Genomic DNA, 15341 nt, shown 5'->3' with positions numbered 1-15341 from the left:
GGCCGGAACAAATGAAAATATAAATATATTTAAGAATACATGGAGAATGATTTTCTGTACAGGCTTGGTGGCTAAAGACAGGCCCTCTGGAGAACCTAGCCTAGAATGACTGAGACACCACGTGTTGCTCTCCAGGGCATCCCTAAATCCCAGCCTGTATTAAGCAGTGGAAAAGAGTGTCTTGTCGTGAGCTTTAGATGGGTTTAATGGGCAAGAAAATGTTAAAGAAGTTTGTTGTGACCCCCTTTTATTTCCTCGTTAAAACTGTGCTGGTGAGAAATGCAAAAGGAGATCTTGTCTAGGATGGTTTAGATAGGGATAATCCTGCCATGATTAGAGGGTTGGACTAGAGGGCCTCTTAAGGTTTCTTCCAGCCCTACTTTTTCTATGATTGTGTGCTGTTTTGTTATATCGCTGATGACAAGTGTATAAAATCCTAAGTCTGGTGGTCCAAAACTAATGAAACTGGTTTAAAATTTGAGGTTTAAAAGTGTTTGCTTGTTTTCTATTTTTTTTAAATTATAAAAGGAATTAAACTTTGGAGCAGGATACCTAGGGAGGCTGTAGTGTAGAATCTCCATTCTTGTACATTTTTAGAAGAAGGTTAGATAAACATTTGATTGGGATTTTGGGATGGTCCCTTAAGAAGGGACTTGGACTAGATAACACACTGAGATCCCTTTCAACACTTCTATTCTGTGATTCTATTAGTCTTTCTGATTTCTGAATCTTTACAGTTCACATTTTTCTGCTTTTCTCTGCATCGAGGGCTAGAAATTTAGGATCAGATTAACAGTTATTCAGTCAAGTTGTACAGGGACCAGTATTTCTGTTTCCTGATGAAATTCTGCAATTTCAAAACCAGCTTTCCTTCCTAATTTAAATTGCTCAAAAAATCAGTTGGGGGAAACATTGTTTGGGGTCAGTCAGTGGGTTTCTTTTTGAGAAAATCAAGCCATTTCATTTTAATTCAGCCTTTTCATTTCTTCATTATGTATAATAAAGAGCATTACACACAATGCAGGAAGGTGCCCCATGGGATTCACAAAAGTGACTACCTGAGTAAAGTGCCTAATCCCATCATAATTCAATGTCTGTTAGATCCGGTCCCTACTTAGACATTCAGACATCCCACTAACTGCCTGTCTATACCTTTAACCACCTAAATGCCTCCCTAAATCCAGTCTCCCCTGTTCTTGAAATGGAATTAAGATATTCTCCAAGGAAGGGGCTCAGTTGAAGAAAAATACCAAATATGGCTCAAGATAAAATTATCGGAGTGGACAGCACTGATGTAGTTAAGAAGCTTGGGTAGAAATGAGAGGGATCTCAGTAGGGAGTAATGGGAGTAATAGCTTAACAAATATCCAATATCCAGTTCATTTAATCCGTCCAACTAATCATAAAGATTTAGCTGCAATCAGTTCCTAGATGTGTTAACAAAACTCACCTGAACACAGCCCCTCGGGCAAAGCTTTCATGCTTCCAGTTGCCTAAGGGGACAGAGCGAATACATTGCCCCAACAAGATTAGAAATGTGTATTTTTCTTCTTTGCAGCCTTGGAATCTGACAGCAAGGAAAGCTTTGTGGTTTCTTTTTTAATAATATAATTACTGTTAATTTGAGTCACAATAATGTATAGCAGCCCCAGTCACAGACCAGGAGAGTCCCATTATCCTAAGTGCTGTGCCAACAAAGAACAGTTATGCTTTTAGCATCTGCTGTCAGCATGTTTTTGCCATGTCATTTATGCAGTAATGCTGGAGGTTCACAGTTTTTTCATTACACTGACCAGTATACTTTGACAATACTGATAAACTTGTGTGTGTTTTTGTGTGCACATCTGCCTTTCTCTTATTATATGGAGTATGCAGGTAAATCTCTATTAGAGCCCAAACTATTATGCTTGGTCTATATTCTATTTGCCTACTTCTGTTTAAATCTTTAGTGGTCTAGCTTTAGTTTTCTAGTTTTTTTCTCTAACTATAAAAAGTAAATGTGAAGTATACGAATGTGATCAATCTGCATGTGTGACTCTTAAGTTACTTTCCACTCACACCAATGCATGTGTAGTTTTACTTTATGTCTTCATGTCTACATTAGAGTCTGTGCCTGCCACTCGGGCAGCACTTTTTCCTATGCCTGTGGCTAGAGTCACTTATTTGTCAATGCCCTGGACAAACTTCATAGTAATTCTCTAAGTGCTTGTGGGTTTTACACCTGCACACACCATCTCATGAATTCAAGTGCTAGGGTTTAGGAAAGCCCCCTAACATGTTACAATAAAATTAGAGTGATGACACCATAAACTAGATCTGGGCAGGTGCTACTTTTCCTGTTCTGTGCAAATGATCAAGGTTTCATGAGGATGGGACTGGGACCTTTCAGAGCTTTTTCCTGAAAAAAGCCCTATAGGGAACCTTATCCTAGAACCAGCAATGAGAGCTGCTCAGAGGCTTGAGTGCAGGATCTCCCGTCGAGGTTAATACCCCAAGCTCAGGACTGCACCTTCTTGGGTCTTGCCCAGAAACTCCATCTGGGACTGGACAAGACTTTTCTGAGATGAGTTTCATCCAAACAGGTTCATTCCCTTGTACACTCTGGCTTCAACTATTCATCAGTTTCCAATGAAAAAAACATTCGGTTGGAGAATTCCCAACCAGTTCTACTGCAACCCTTTAAAAAGTCTAATTCTGTAATTAAAAATAATAGGCCTGAGCCAAAAACAAACACAGCCATGAATAAACAATGGCACAACAGGCGGATGCACCCAGATACAGTCTTTAATTTAACATGAGTGCAGAATTCAGTATGCAATATTTAAAGCTGCATCAAATCCTTAGTTGTGGATTATGAAAGATAACAGCGATTAAAAAATAATGGTGCTAAACAAAGAGAATTCTGTACAGAAAGGGAAAGGCATTAAATAAAAATGAGTGCAGATCCAAGCCAATCTCGTCAGGGAATCCTGGTAGCCTGAGCACCTAATCATGAAATAACAGATTGAGCTGGAGGTAAGCGACACGCGCCGCTAATTATCAAAGGCCACAAAGGCCGGCAGGAGAGGCGCTCACAAAACATCCGCCGTTGGGATGTATTGATTGAACAGGGCTTCTCTCTATCTTTTCCCTGAAGCATAGGAGGCTCGGGAAAGAGGGAGTTCCTTTGGTGCTTTTCAAAACCGTCTGTGCCAATGAGGCAGAGAGAGTCCTGAGTGCCATCCTGCAGGACAGAGCTGGAGGGAGCTGTGAAGCAGAATGAGTTCAACCTGGCAAGTTGCATTCCCATTTGTTTTCACACCGATGGAGCCTCAAATGTTGGTCCAAGCCCAGCCCTATCATTAACCAGCAAAAGGGTCAAACTGGCACCTCTTCCCACAGCTCCTGATCTATAAGCACAGCTGGCAGTTTGCTCCATCTTCCTGTCATATGTTATCCTCCTCCTGATATGCTAGCATACAGGGTCCCAGCCCCACCCCACTAAGCTGAAGGGAGCTTGCCCCAAGGTAGATCTATGTCTCCCATGACAGAGCCAGAGAGGCCATGTATCAGTCACCCCAGAATAGCCAGCACTCATGAATGCTATGATCCTCACAACCCTCTGCTAGGCAGGGAGGTGCTCTTATTCCAGTTGCCAATTGGAAACTGAGGAATAGGGAAGATATGTGACTTGCCTTGCATCACACAGGAAGTCTGTGGTGGAGCAGAGAATTTCTTCAGGGTCTCTCAGGAGGCCTAACTCAAGTTTCTAACTCCCAGACTACACTTTCTGTGGCTGAGCTGAACTTTGTGGTCAGATCCCACCTGCTGGCCCACTGCTCCCAGGATAATTTTGCCATTGGCTTCAGTGGGCCAGGGTGCGGGTGTCTCTGAGACAGAGTTCCCCCTTGCATCACCTTGCTGGAAGTGGGGGTCTGTGTTATTCACTGAAGGACACACCCTTGGTGCAGATGTCTGTGTGCTGGATCTGGATCGGAGCAAAGGATCCAAGCTTCCTTAAACATTGAAGATGTTGTGTCTAGATCCAAATATTAGGACTCTGCCCAAGTGTCTCCTTTCGTCCAGAGACAGGCTCTGGCTCCATTCGCTGTAGCCCAGGAAGATGTTCTGCAACATCTGATATTTGCCAGCAGCTCAGAGCATCGGTGCATGCCTTACTGCCCAGGAGAGTGGTGAACTGCGTCTTGGGAAGGGGAAGGTGGCACAGCGTGGCACTGGCTCAAATCTTTGTTCACAGCTCCAGCACCCAAAGCCTTCAGTTTACCATGAGTAGAGGGTCCGACTTGCCAAGCCCCTGACCTCTTGGTTGCACATTCCCCTGGCTCTCATGGTTCTGGTCCCCACTTTTCCAGCTGCAGCCAGTGATTATTCCTAATAAATCCTCCTCTGCTGTGATGTATTTGCCCAATGCTGGACGATGAATCATGCAGACATTTCAGTCTATTGTAACTAATTGTCCATGGGATTTCTCATTAATTACATGATACACTTTGCCTTTAATGTCCCAGGAGCCACTGTGTGATGAGTAATTCTCTGCTCTGTCCCCCTTTGTTCTTTTCCAGATAGCAGCGCTGGAGAGGCAGATCTTTGACTTCCTGGGTTATCAGTGGGCGCCCATCCTGGCCAATTTTTTACACATTATGGCTGTCATCCTGGGCATCTTTGGGACCATCCAGTACAGATCCAAATACCTCATAATGGTAGGTACTGCAAGGCCAATGCACCTTGTCCGCTAATTGATCTCCTGCATCTCCAACACAGTGCATGGTTAATACCAATACAGCAAGTAATAAAGTGGTTTTATTACCCTGAGGATCTTGGCTGGCTCCAGCCAGCAATCACAGTAGTGATGATAATTATTACTGGCTCAGATTATGCCAAGAAGAAGGTCTCTGCATCCAGTGCATGGAAAGGGAGGGTCCTGCACGTCTGCACCATTCCTGCCCTCATCTGCCCAGGGTCCTGCTACAAGCTTTGCATGGGGTTATATAGTTTGAAGGAGGGGCACAGGGCAGGGACACAGATTAATAGGCTCCCAAAGGAAGCCAGAAGTGACAGCAGGATCCTTTCTGCTGGCTCTCAGAGGCAACCTCTTATCAGTTGCTCTTTAGAGCCAAACCAGAAGGCCCCTTTATATTTGAAAGGGTTCCTACCAGGTACTGTCTAGATTGAATCAGGAAACTCCTGGCAGGGTAAGCCTCACACTGAGAGCAAAAGTCCATTCTAATGCTGGAACAGGCAGGAGGGGAGTGCAGATGTGTGAGCCAGCCTGGCATTTCCTTACTAATAAAAAAGGCAGCATGACTCACCAACTGGTCCCTGGGGCACCAAGAGGTCCTGGAGGCTTTTCAGTCACACAGGTGACTGCTGATGCAGCTTGCAGTGACCCCGCCAGGTTATGCCTCTATGTAGGGTCTGCAGGGTCTTCTGATGAACATACAAAAGAGGGTGAAACCTGGCTTGTCATCTGGAGAGTTTTGTGGTTTTGTTTGAAACTCACCATCCTTTTGGGACTTGAAACCAAAGAGAAAGGCAAAGGAGGGCAAGAGGAGGAGTGGGTAAGAAGGAAAGAGGAAGAGGTGGGGAAGGGAAGATGAAGGGGGAATCTCTTTCCAGACTCCCTCCCTCCTGTCAAGCATCTGTGGAAGTGGGAAGCAGAAGCAGCCTGATCTAGAGGACAGAAGTGGTCACACATGGGCGAAGGGCCGAACGTGGCCCAACAGAATATTTATCCACTGGAAAATGCTGATTCAAGAGAAATAGAACGTTTCATGGGGACATGCATTTTGTTAAATTTTTTGCTGAAAAAATATCAGGTTGATAAGGTCAAAGCACCTGTTTATAATATAATATAATATAATATAATATAATATAATATAATATAATATAAATTCCAAAATGGCACAGACTTAGCCCAAGTGCTTCGGGGCTCTTGAAATGGATAATTTCCCTCTCTTGATAAGGTCATTTCAGTATTGTCAAACTGGATTTTTTCAGACATTTTGCTCTGTGGAAAATGTTGCAGTCACTGAAGGACACGCAGAAATGTCACTGCTTGCCCCAGGATGGAGCTGCAGAGCTTTGACCTGCCCTCCGAGCATGGACGGGCACTCCCCCTAATTTCTTCCCGGGACAGTCTGGTTCTAGTGCAATTCCAGCTCAAGTCCTGGCAAGTCCAAAGCAGCTCCTTTGCTACTCTGCTCCATCCCATTCCCACTCTGATAGCTAACCCCTCACAAGGGTTCAGGCCAATAAGGTGCAGGTCTCTGCTCACAGCCGTTCCAACACATCTATTCCCTCGTGTTCTCCTCAGTCTCTTCACCCCTTGTGTATCTTGCTGGATGATCGTACCATCTCCTTTATTCCTGAAGCAGAAAGAAGGAGTTAGGGGTACAGGATATAGGGTGGCCACCAGCGCATCCCCAGAATACAGAACATCCCTTTGGTAGGGTGGGGAACCCCTGGGGACCTCCTTGGCCAATCAGTACTTAAGGATGGGGCTGCCACCTCCTCGGTCAGCAAGGGGTGGGGCCACTGGGCCCCTTGGCCAATCAACAGCAAGGGGTGGGGCCACTGCAAAAAGACCACCTCCCTGGCCAGCTAGAACCTTGCTCCTCCTGGCTGTGCACTGCTCTACCTCTAAGCACAGCCAATAGAATCGTGAGGACAAATGACTGACATGTCTTTCCGCCAATGACCTGAAAAACAGGACTTTTTGCAGTTTGTTTCTCATTCAGAAATGGACAGGGAACAAAGAGTTTAAAAGCAGGACGGTTTGGTATAAATGGCTACCCAAACAGGATGAGATGAAGGAAGGAGCTAGGAAAAGGAGGGCTGAGACACCGGGGTTGAGGCAAGGAGGAAGAGAGTTGAGGGCTCGTTGATCCCTGAGTGCCAGTGCTGGGCTTCTGCTCTGGACACAAGCTCCGTAGTGCATCCTGATCCCATTCAGACAATGTACCACAGGCCACCGGGTGCAGGAGCACAGGGCCTAGGCCTAGAAGGAGCCTCCTGTGACACAGAGTGCAGTCCCTTGACACCGAGTTAAACAGTTCCTTTTAGAGGTGGATCCAGCTCCATCTTAAAGCCAGGGTGGTCCCTGGCCATCACTGCCCATGCTGGGAGGCTGATCCAGAACCACACTGCTCTGAGGGTGGGAAGACTTCTGCTTTCCAGCCTAAACTGTTCCTGGCCAGTTCATCCCCATTTGTTCCTGTGCTAATGCCGGCATATAGCAAGCATGTCAAACTCTGGACCTCAGGGCTCCTTCACGGGCTAGATCTGACATGGTGCAGCAGCAGGATCGAAGGCAGGGCCAGCAGGGATGTCAGCGGCCATAGTAGGATGGGCAGCAGTAGGGTAGGCAGCAGCAGGACCAGTGGCCTCAGGCAAATGAAGCTGTGTTGGCACAGCCCTTGCTTGCCCTCCTGCTATTAATGGCCATGTCCACCAGGGTCAAGGGCCCTGGATTTTTTGGCAGGCCACGTGACCCCCCCCTCAACCATACACACACACTTTTGGGAGCCTGGTGGGCCAGATGATGTGGTTTCACAGGCCAGATCTGGCCTGAAAACCATCATATGCTTTACACCCCAGACTTCCATTATAGAGAGCTCTTCTCCCTCCCTTGTTTTTGCCTGATAGTCTTGCTGCATTCATGTCCTGCTCTTTCCCTGTCCTGAACACATTTGTTATCGCTTTTCTGAGGGCTTGTCAGCACAGAGCCTTCATACTGATGTCGTTGCTTCCAATGATAACCTCTAGCGCAGACACACTGCAACTAGGTATTAAGACTTATCTTGGAGGATTTTGCACCGCATTATACCTGGCTGCCCCCATGCAAACCCCTTTTAATCCTGGTGCAACACAAAAGATTTGCCCCAGGGTGGTTTAATTTAGAAAATGCTTTAAAATATTGCTGGTCACAGGTGTGTGTGTTTTTTTCCCCATCGCTATACCAGCAACAGCCCGAGATTAGACACATTAACCTACCTGTAGGATTTACCTCACTTTGGGGAATTGGCATAAAGCACAGCTCACATCCAGCTTCTGCGGGTTTATGCTGGGTGCACGCTGTAGGCTTTGCCTGCACAGCTCCATGGAGATCTATGCCAGCAAAGCTTTTCAAATGTAGACAAGTCTGCAGTGTAAATAATCCCAGTGCAGACAGGCCCTGACTCTTGCTAAATGATGCTGCAATTCCCAGCCCATTATCTGGGAAATGTGATCAAGTGACTGTAGCAGGGGCCAAACGTCAGCTAATTAATCCTATCAAACTCTCCCCCCTCCATGCCCCAGGGAAAAGTTAAATTAACATCATTATCCTCATTTTATATTGTCAATGACTACACAGAGTGCAAGGGCCTGGGAGTTGGACACTGGGATTTTGAGCAAAGGTCTGTCATGGACTTGATGCACGATCCTGGACAAGTCACAGCATCCCTTCTTACCTCCCTTCCCCTGCTGTGGAAATGGGGAGCCATTTCTGAGGTCATGTACAGGACAGACCCTCAGATGAAAGGGGATGGAGATTTGCCATTTATTTCTATAGACCAAATTCTGTCCCTACCTGCATGGAACAATTTCTGAAAGAGGGTTTCCTCTGGGAAACTATTCCAATAGGCATTTAGCTCTTTAGGTCCCACAGGGCAACACAAAGTGGGTAAGCCTCACAATCTCCACTTTACAGATGGAGAAACTGAGGCACAAGGTAGTTAGGCAGCTTGGCCAGGGTGACAAAGCAAGCCTACAGCAAAACCAGAACCAGAGCAAGAGCAGAGATCCCCTAATCTCAGTCCAGGTCACTGGGCCTCTGCTGGGGCTGTGAATGAACACAGTCATCGATGATGCTGTGTGACCAGGAGGTTTGGAGAAGATAAAACTAGCACACCACATCCATTATCTCAGTCTGTGTAAAAGAGTTTTGCAGAAGCCTCTTGTGTCCCCACCTCCTATTCTGCTCTGCACCAGACCATGGAAATGCCTTGTACAAGAGCAAAGCTTGCAAAGCTGGGGTTCAGAAGCAATGATTTAACTACTGAAACCATTTTTTCTGATGTAGGAGCTTTCTGCTTTAACTGCTCTCGGCACCATGCTTGGCAGACCATGGTATATGGCAGTCTGCTCTCTGTGGGCCTGAATCACAGAATGAGATTCAGGTCAGGATTTCCCTAAAGCAGCGATTCTCATCCAGGGTGCTACTGCATCCTGGAGTGTTGTGAGGGCCCTTTATGGGTACCATAGGGGTGCTGTACAATACTAGCACTGTTGGCTGTGCAAAGACCTATGCATGATTCACAAGATAGACCCAGAGTTTTCAAATAGAAACCCATAATGTCACACCCATTTGGAACTGTTGTGATCTGAGTTCTTTACAATAGGAGAATTGTTTTTTATTTTTTCCATAGTAAAAAAAAAAGAGTGACTACTAGAGCCAGCATTTTCTGAGCAGGCCTTGAGGTCTAAAAAGGTTGAGAACCACTGCCCTAAACTGTGGGTGTGTTTAAATCAGGTAAGGTTGGGGAAATGGTAAAGGAGAAAGTAATTTCTGAGCCCTCCTCTGAATAGTTTATTGCTACGAGGCAACTAGCTTGACTAGTGGCCTGACCACAGGTCAGGGAGCCAGGGAATTTCACATCTGATGAGGATTCATTAAGAGTCTTCAGGGAAGCCACTTTCTCTCTGCATGCCTCAGTTTATCTGTCTGTAGCACAAGGATAATAATACCTCTCTCCTGGGGAATGTGTGTAGAATGATGGGACTAATTAGCTGATATGGAGAAGGTGCTGCATATATACATTAAATTATACACTTTAATTTCCAGAGATCCAAGTACTGTAGGGGGGCTACAGATTACAGATCCTGGCCACAATTACTCTTTCCCTGATGCTAGTGTAAAACAGCATGGACACCACTGAAGTGTGGTGTGAATCCAGTATTAAAGAAAGCAGAATTGGGTCCATTATTATTAAATGGGGCATTTGTTGGGTAGGCGCAGGCAGGTGGGTGCTTGTGTGCTAAGCCCCGTCCCCTGGGCACAAACATACTGCCTCTTTCTGTCCCGTGCAAGGATATGGAACTTGATTCAAAGCTCACTGACATCAAGGAAAAGCCTCCCCATGGCTTCAATGAGGTTTGGATCAGGTCTATGCTACAGGCAAGACTCAGAGTCCAGAGATAACCCAAGGCTGCTGGGTCTCTCAGATCTCTGCTTTGCCAGCTGTTTCTTTTGACTGATGCTAATTACTAATGCCTCTCCTCCCCTCCTTGTTCTTTGCTTCTGAGCTTTTGTCTCTCTCTCTCTCCCCCCCACAGTATGCAGTGTGGCTGGTGCTGTGGGTTGGATGGAATGCATTCATCATCTGCTTTTACCTGGAAGTTGGACACCTGTCACAGGTAATTACCTCTATAATGACATGGAGTGCAGATCCTTCCTGGAGCTATTGATCAGCCTGGCATCCCCGCCTGTTGGGCTTCACATTCTTCATGTAACTGATGCTATTCCTCACCCCAATGGAAGTTATTGTTTGGGGAGGCTCTGTCCTGAGCATCACAGAGTATCTCTGCAGGTGCTTGATGGCTGGCCACTCTCCTGTCTTCCATTTTTTCTTATTGAACGATCACAGTCCAGAAATCATGGGCCAAAGGCCCCAGCTCAAAGGAGTGTATGCCTGGGTACATAGGTGACTGGTAGAGGGTGCACAGGGGTGCACGTGCCTCCCCTGATGGGGCCGGCGTCCCCCCTGATGGCTGACACTGATGCTGTCGGCAGGGCTGGTGCCCCCCCCCAACAGGGCCACTGCCTTTAGTAGCCACCCAGATTCAGGAGGTACCAGTTGCTCATGCTTGGGTAGTTGCTTTGCTGGTTTTGCTATGTAATGGAACAGGGTCTGGGCGGTTCATGTAGATGACAAGGGCAGGGTTCTCGTGCTGGAGTCTGGAGCTGATCAGTCAGGAAGGCAAGCCATAAACCAGAGTTGTGCAAGGAGTAGCAAGCAAGAAGCTGGGTGCAACAGTCCTTTCTCAGACAACATCGTCCTGTTGGTCCTGGGTTGTGAGGTTTGGCCATGGCCACCCTCCTGTAGCACTGGGGGGTGACTTTGCCAAGTCCTTAACTACTTCCAGCTGGGGCTGAATTCTTCCCTGCTGGACCCAGTTTCATTACAGTCTAGTGGACACAGCACTGAACTGGGGCTCAGGAGACATGGTTTGAGTTCCTCACTCCATCACAGACTTGCTCTGTTGTTTTGAGCAAGTTACTCAGTTTATCCTGTACTTTCATTCCCCACTGATCAAGCAGCAGTCTCCCTGACTAATCGGGCACTGAGAAGGTGAAGTTCTGTGTATAGTGGCAAGGCACTGAGATCCTTTGGTAATGAGGATCCTATCAGGACATACCTTCACTTCATTTGTCACCTGTACCAGCATGTAGGCTCCTCACACATGGCTCTGCCAGTGTGACCTTCAACGTCCCCCACTACTCCCGCTCTGAGCTGCAGCCAGTCACAACTGTTCTGATGGAACAGATTTCCCCTGAAAAATGCAGATTTGGTGAAATTGAAATGTTTTACAGGAACATATCGATCTTGTCAACATTTTCCTGGGAAATCATCAAAACACTTCATTTCAATAAGGTCAAAATGTTTCATCCCATTGATCATTTTGACTGTTATGTTGTATTAGAATTTATAGTCTGAAAAATCCAAACGTTCAAGTCCAGATGAAATGTTCTGATCAGGCTGACATGAAATATTTTGGGACCACTTCAATTTGTGAAAAAGTTCAAAGATTGGCATTTTGTCCCAGTTTGGCATGAAACCAAATTCTGAAATCTCAGTGTTCCCATGGGTAGAAATGCCATGTATCACTCAGCTCCATGCAGGATCTCTGCAGCTGAGACTAGTGGCCTTTTTGGAAAGCAGATGGCTGTCCTAGAGGGGAGTATGTCTGGTCCCACAGCTTTGTTTCTGCTAATGCACACCACATGCCTATTTCACATTTCTCTTACCCAAAATAATACAGGTTCATGCTCTTTCTGAATGAGTGGGATTTAGAGCCTGAATTTTCTGCTTCTTGGGCAAGTGCCCTAGCCTCTCCTCACAGCACAGGCCTGGTGAGGAGCAATGCCTGTGAGGACTAGCTTCCTCCAAACCCTCTCTCCTCAGTGGTTTTGGAGGGAGCTAGTCTTTTCTCACATCACTTTGGACATTACGTACTTTCTCTGCACATTTTGGGTATGACAGCTTCTCTGCATGGTGTTCTGGATATTGCAACGGTGGGTTTTACCCCTGTTATTAGGGAGGGACCACAGGGCAGAGCCACAGGGCTAGGTTCCTTTAAGTTGAGGACTTTTGAAGTCAGAAGGGGTGAAGAGATACAGCTGGGGACAAGCTGCAGACCCACCCTTGCTGGAGACTGTGGGCTGGTAGAGGACCTCCTGTGCTGGCCAGAAAGGGGGAAAGGTCTGGAGGCATACAAGTTGGTCCCTGGCCACCAGCGGGGAGAGAGGAAAGGCCTTGCACTGGAATTAGGACTGATCACCCTCATAGGGGAGAGGGGAGACAACCCAGAAGCAGCCAGGAGTGCCCGGGGCACACAGGGAATGGACCTGAAGAGGTGCGGGTCACAGTAGCAGTGGGTTTTTTCCATTGTTACATTTGTGGGCCCACATGGGGTGAAATGTTATGTTTGTGGGCCCAGAGTGGCAGGACGGTTTGTTAAAAATCTCTGTTGATAACAATCAGTACTACAGGTGTGGCTACAAGGGGTGATGGGGAGGCCATAGCAGGGTACCAAGACAAGGGACACTGCAGTAATTGACCCTCAGCAGGTTATGAGTATCTGCTTCAAGGACTGGGACTTGCCAAGGCAGCAGAGGCCAAGAGCCCACAGACCTGGCCCAGCGGTTGGTTCATTGGCTAACAGAGCCCCAGGTTCTGGCTTTGAGACCCAAAAAAGACAGACTTAGGATTGTTGGCCAGGGCAAGGAGGGGCCATGCAAAATGTTGGATGGGAGACCCTGGGGTGGTCATCTACCAGTTACACCCTGTACCAGTATGATGTCCTTCACAGTGTTTTAGGTCTGGGGGTCTTGCCTCGTAGCGGAGTGATGTCTCCTCATGGTGTATGGACTGATTCATGGTATGATGGGTGCAACAATTATCTGCTCAATGATTTGTATGCTACATTTTTTGTTTTTTTCTGACAATGGTTTCTTCTCATAGTTGTTTCCTCACAGTGATCCCCTTCCCTGTTCTGTGAGCTTTTCTCTTCACAAGTCCTATGCTGTGATTTTTTTCCCCCAACCCTCACCATATTTCAACCTACACAATGTTACCTTGTTCTAGCTGTTTTCACTTCGAACTGAGGTGACATGGGTGCTCTTGCTGAAGCTGGCAGGAGAGGCTGGAATGCATTGTGCACCGACAGCTCTTTTGGTAACACCTGGAGTACCCCAGGATGAGACGATGCCCAGCATATTCCAAAAAGATTCATTTCTGGAGTGAGGGCACAAATAAAGTTCTGGCCCCTGACATGTCAGCACATGCAGAGGTTCCCTGATTACATATGGGGAGGGGAAGTGTACCATGTTGACGGGGCATGATGGAGCCAGTACCTGTGGCTGCCTCTAGGAAAGCATGCAGGAGAGGGTTGGGAATAGCTGCCTGTTGTACACCTTCCTGGGCTACTGTTGCTTCTTTATCTCTTCCGAACAATGGCAGCTCCCCTTTCCCCAGCCTTCCTTGAAAGGCAGCAGGTGACACCTTCCTTAAATCTAAAGGGATGTGCGCATTTAGCGGGGACGGCGAAATCACCCTCTGAAACACCAGCTCCATTTACCCACCAGACAGAGATGGATGGCCCTGCCGGCTTTCCATTTTGTTACTTAGATCCATCACCCTCCCAGGAGGGGCGGGGAGCCCTCGAGGAAGTGAGGGCAAAGGGGTGGGCGGATAGGAAGGGAACGAGACTGTGAGGCCTGGCCGCAGATTCAAATGAGGAGCACAGGAGTGCTAAATTAATGAGACTGATTAATTGGGAATTTCAGGGCACTCGTTAATCACCCACACACACTCAGCACTGCCTCGGTTTATGGATTGCATAAATTAGATGACACAATTTCATAACCCACGTCCAAGGAGATAAAGCTGCAGCCCTCATGGCTGCTGTCTGCAAGAACACGCCTGCAGCTGTGGTTGGATCAATCCTTGTCACTGCCCAGAAACTTCCTCTAGGCACTTAGCAGTGGGGGAGCCACCCTGGAAGTCTCAGCTCCCTGTCACTCAGCAGAGCAGCTCTCTGTGCATCTCTGGGGCACGCCCTCTCATTGAGTGACATGGGGACATTTCACTCTGCTTTGTCCTGAGTGCATTCAAGAACTACAGCGGAGGAAGCATCAGCCACACACACCAATGGCAACACAGACCTGGAATTCTCTGCACAGCTCTGGTCACCGCATTTGAGAGAGATGAATGGAGACTGGGAGAGGTGCAGCAAAGGGCTGCAAGGAGGAACAGGGGAGTAGAGAGCATGTCTTAGTAGAAGAGACTGAACAAACTTGGCTTGTTAACCTAGCAAACGAAGGCTGAGAAGCAGGGCTGTTCAAAGCTTTGGATCATGATTCAGATTTGGAAATGATTTGGATGATTCAGAGGCTGAATCTAAGAATCCAAATCAAATCGCTGGAAGCTATAGGCTTTCCGAATTGATTCGGAGCTTCCGAATCACTTCAGAAAAGATTTGGAGCCGATTCGGCCATACAGTATAATGGCGAATCAATGAAATATCTATAATTTTGTTGTCTTTTGGCTGATGTGGATGAAACTTGCAAGTTTCAAGGTGATAGGTACAAGTGTTTCTGGGAAACTGCATCCCAAAGTCCTGAAAGCAAAATGCATGTCACGTGTATGTTAAGCCACCGGTGGGTCAAAAACTGCAGAGATAGTAGCCCTTGAAGAGGCCACAAAGTCTGCCAGGTTTCAAGAAGATAGGTGTAGGGGTTTGGGGGAAACTGCACCTCAAGCTGCGGACAAGCAAAACTCGTGACATGGGTGACACTGTGTGTTAAGGTGCAGCAGGATGAAAACTGCAGGCCTGCTAGCCCCTGCTGAGGCCATGAAGCCTGCCAGCTCTCAAGGAGATAGGTGCAGGGCTTCTGGGGCCCTGCACCTCTAGCTGCTGACAGGCAAAACTCGTGACACGGGTGTTTGTGCAACTGCATCTGTCTTGGGGCACGGGGGGGCGGGCAGAGGGGGAGGCAGGGGCAGGATGGGACTACTACAGGCCTGGCTGCTAAGCTACTGTGTTACCAGTTACCAATCATTCATGATTCACTCAGGAAC

At 47.2% G+C, this 15341-nt stretch overlaps 1 protein-coding gene across 3 annotated transcripts in view; it reads left to right on the top strand.

The window, feature by feature from the left end:
• The window catches only part of NKAIN1 (sodium/potassium transporting ATPase interacting 1), a 225884-nt gene that overhangs the window by 147494 nt on the left and 63049 nt on the right, over positions 1–15341 (top strand). For 2 of the 3 annotated variants that reach the window (XM_019488890.2, XM_014605006.3), the window contains exons 2-3: positions 4563–4700; positions 10315–10395. In XM_019488890.2, the coding sequence (XP_019344435.1) occupies positions 4563–4700; positions 10315–10395 (219 nt within the window). The remainder of the gene's footprint in view (positions 1–4562; positions 4701–10314; positions 10396–15341) is intronic. The other variant, XM_019488897.2, reaches the window with a different exon arrangement.

This window comes from Alligator mississippiensis, chromosome 6 (assembly GCF_030867095.1).
Source record: "Alligator mississippiensis isolate rAllMis1 chromosome 6, rAllMis1, whole genome shotgun sequence".
Taxonomy (NCBI): domain Eukaryota; kingdom Metazoa; phylum Chordata; order Crocodylia; family Alligatoridae; genus Alligator; species Alligator mississippiensis.
The sequence above is the reverse complement of the archived record's forward strand: the minus strand, read 5'-3'. Positions and strand labels throughout refer to the sequence as shown.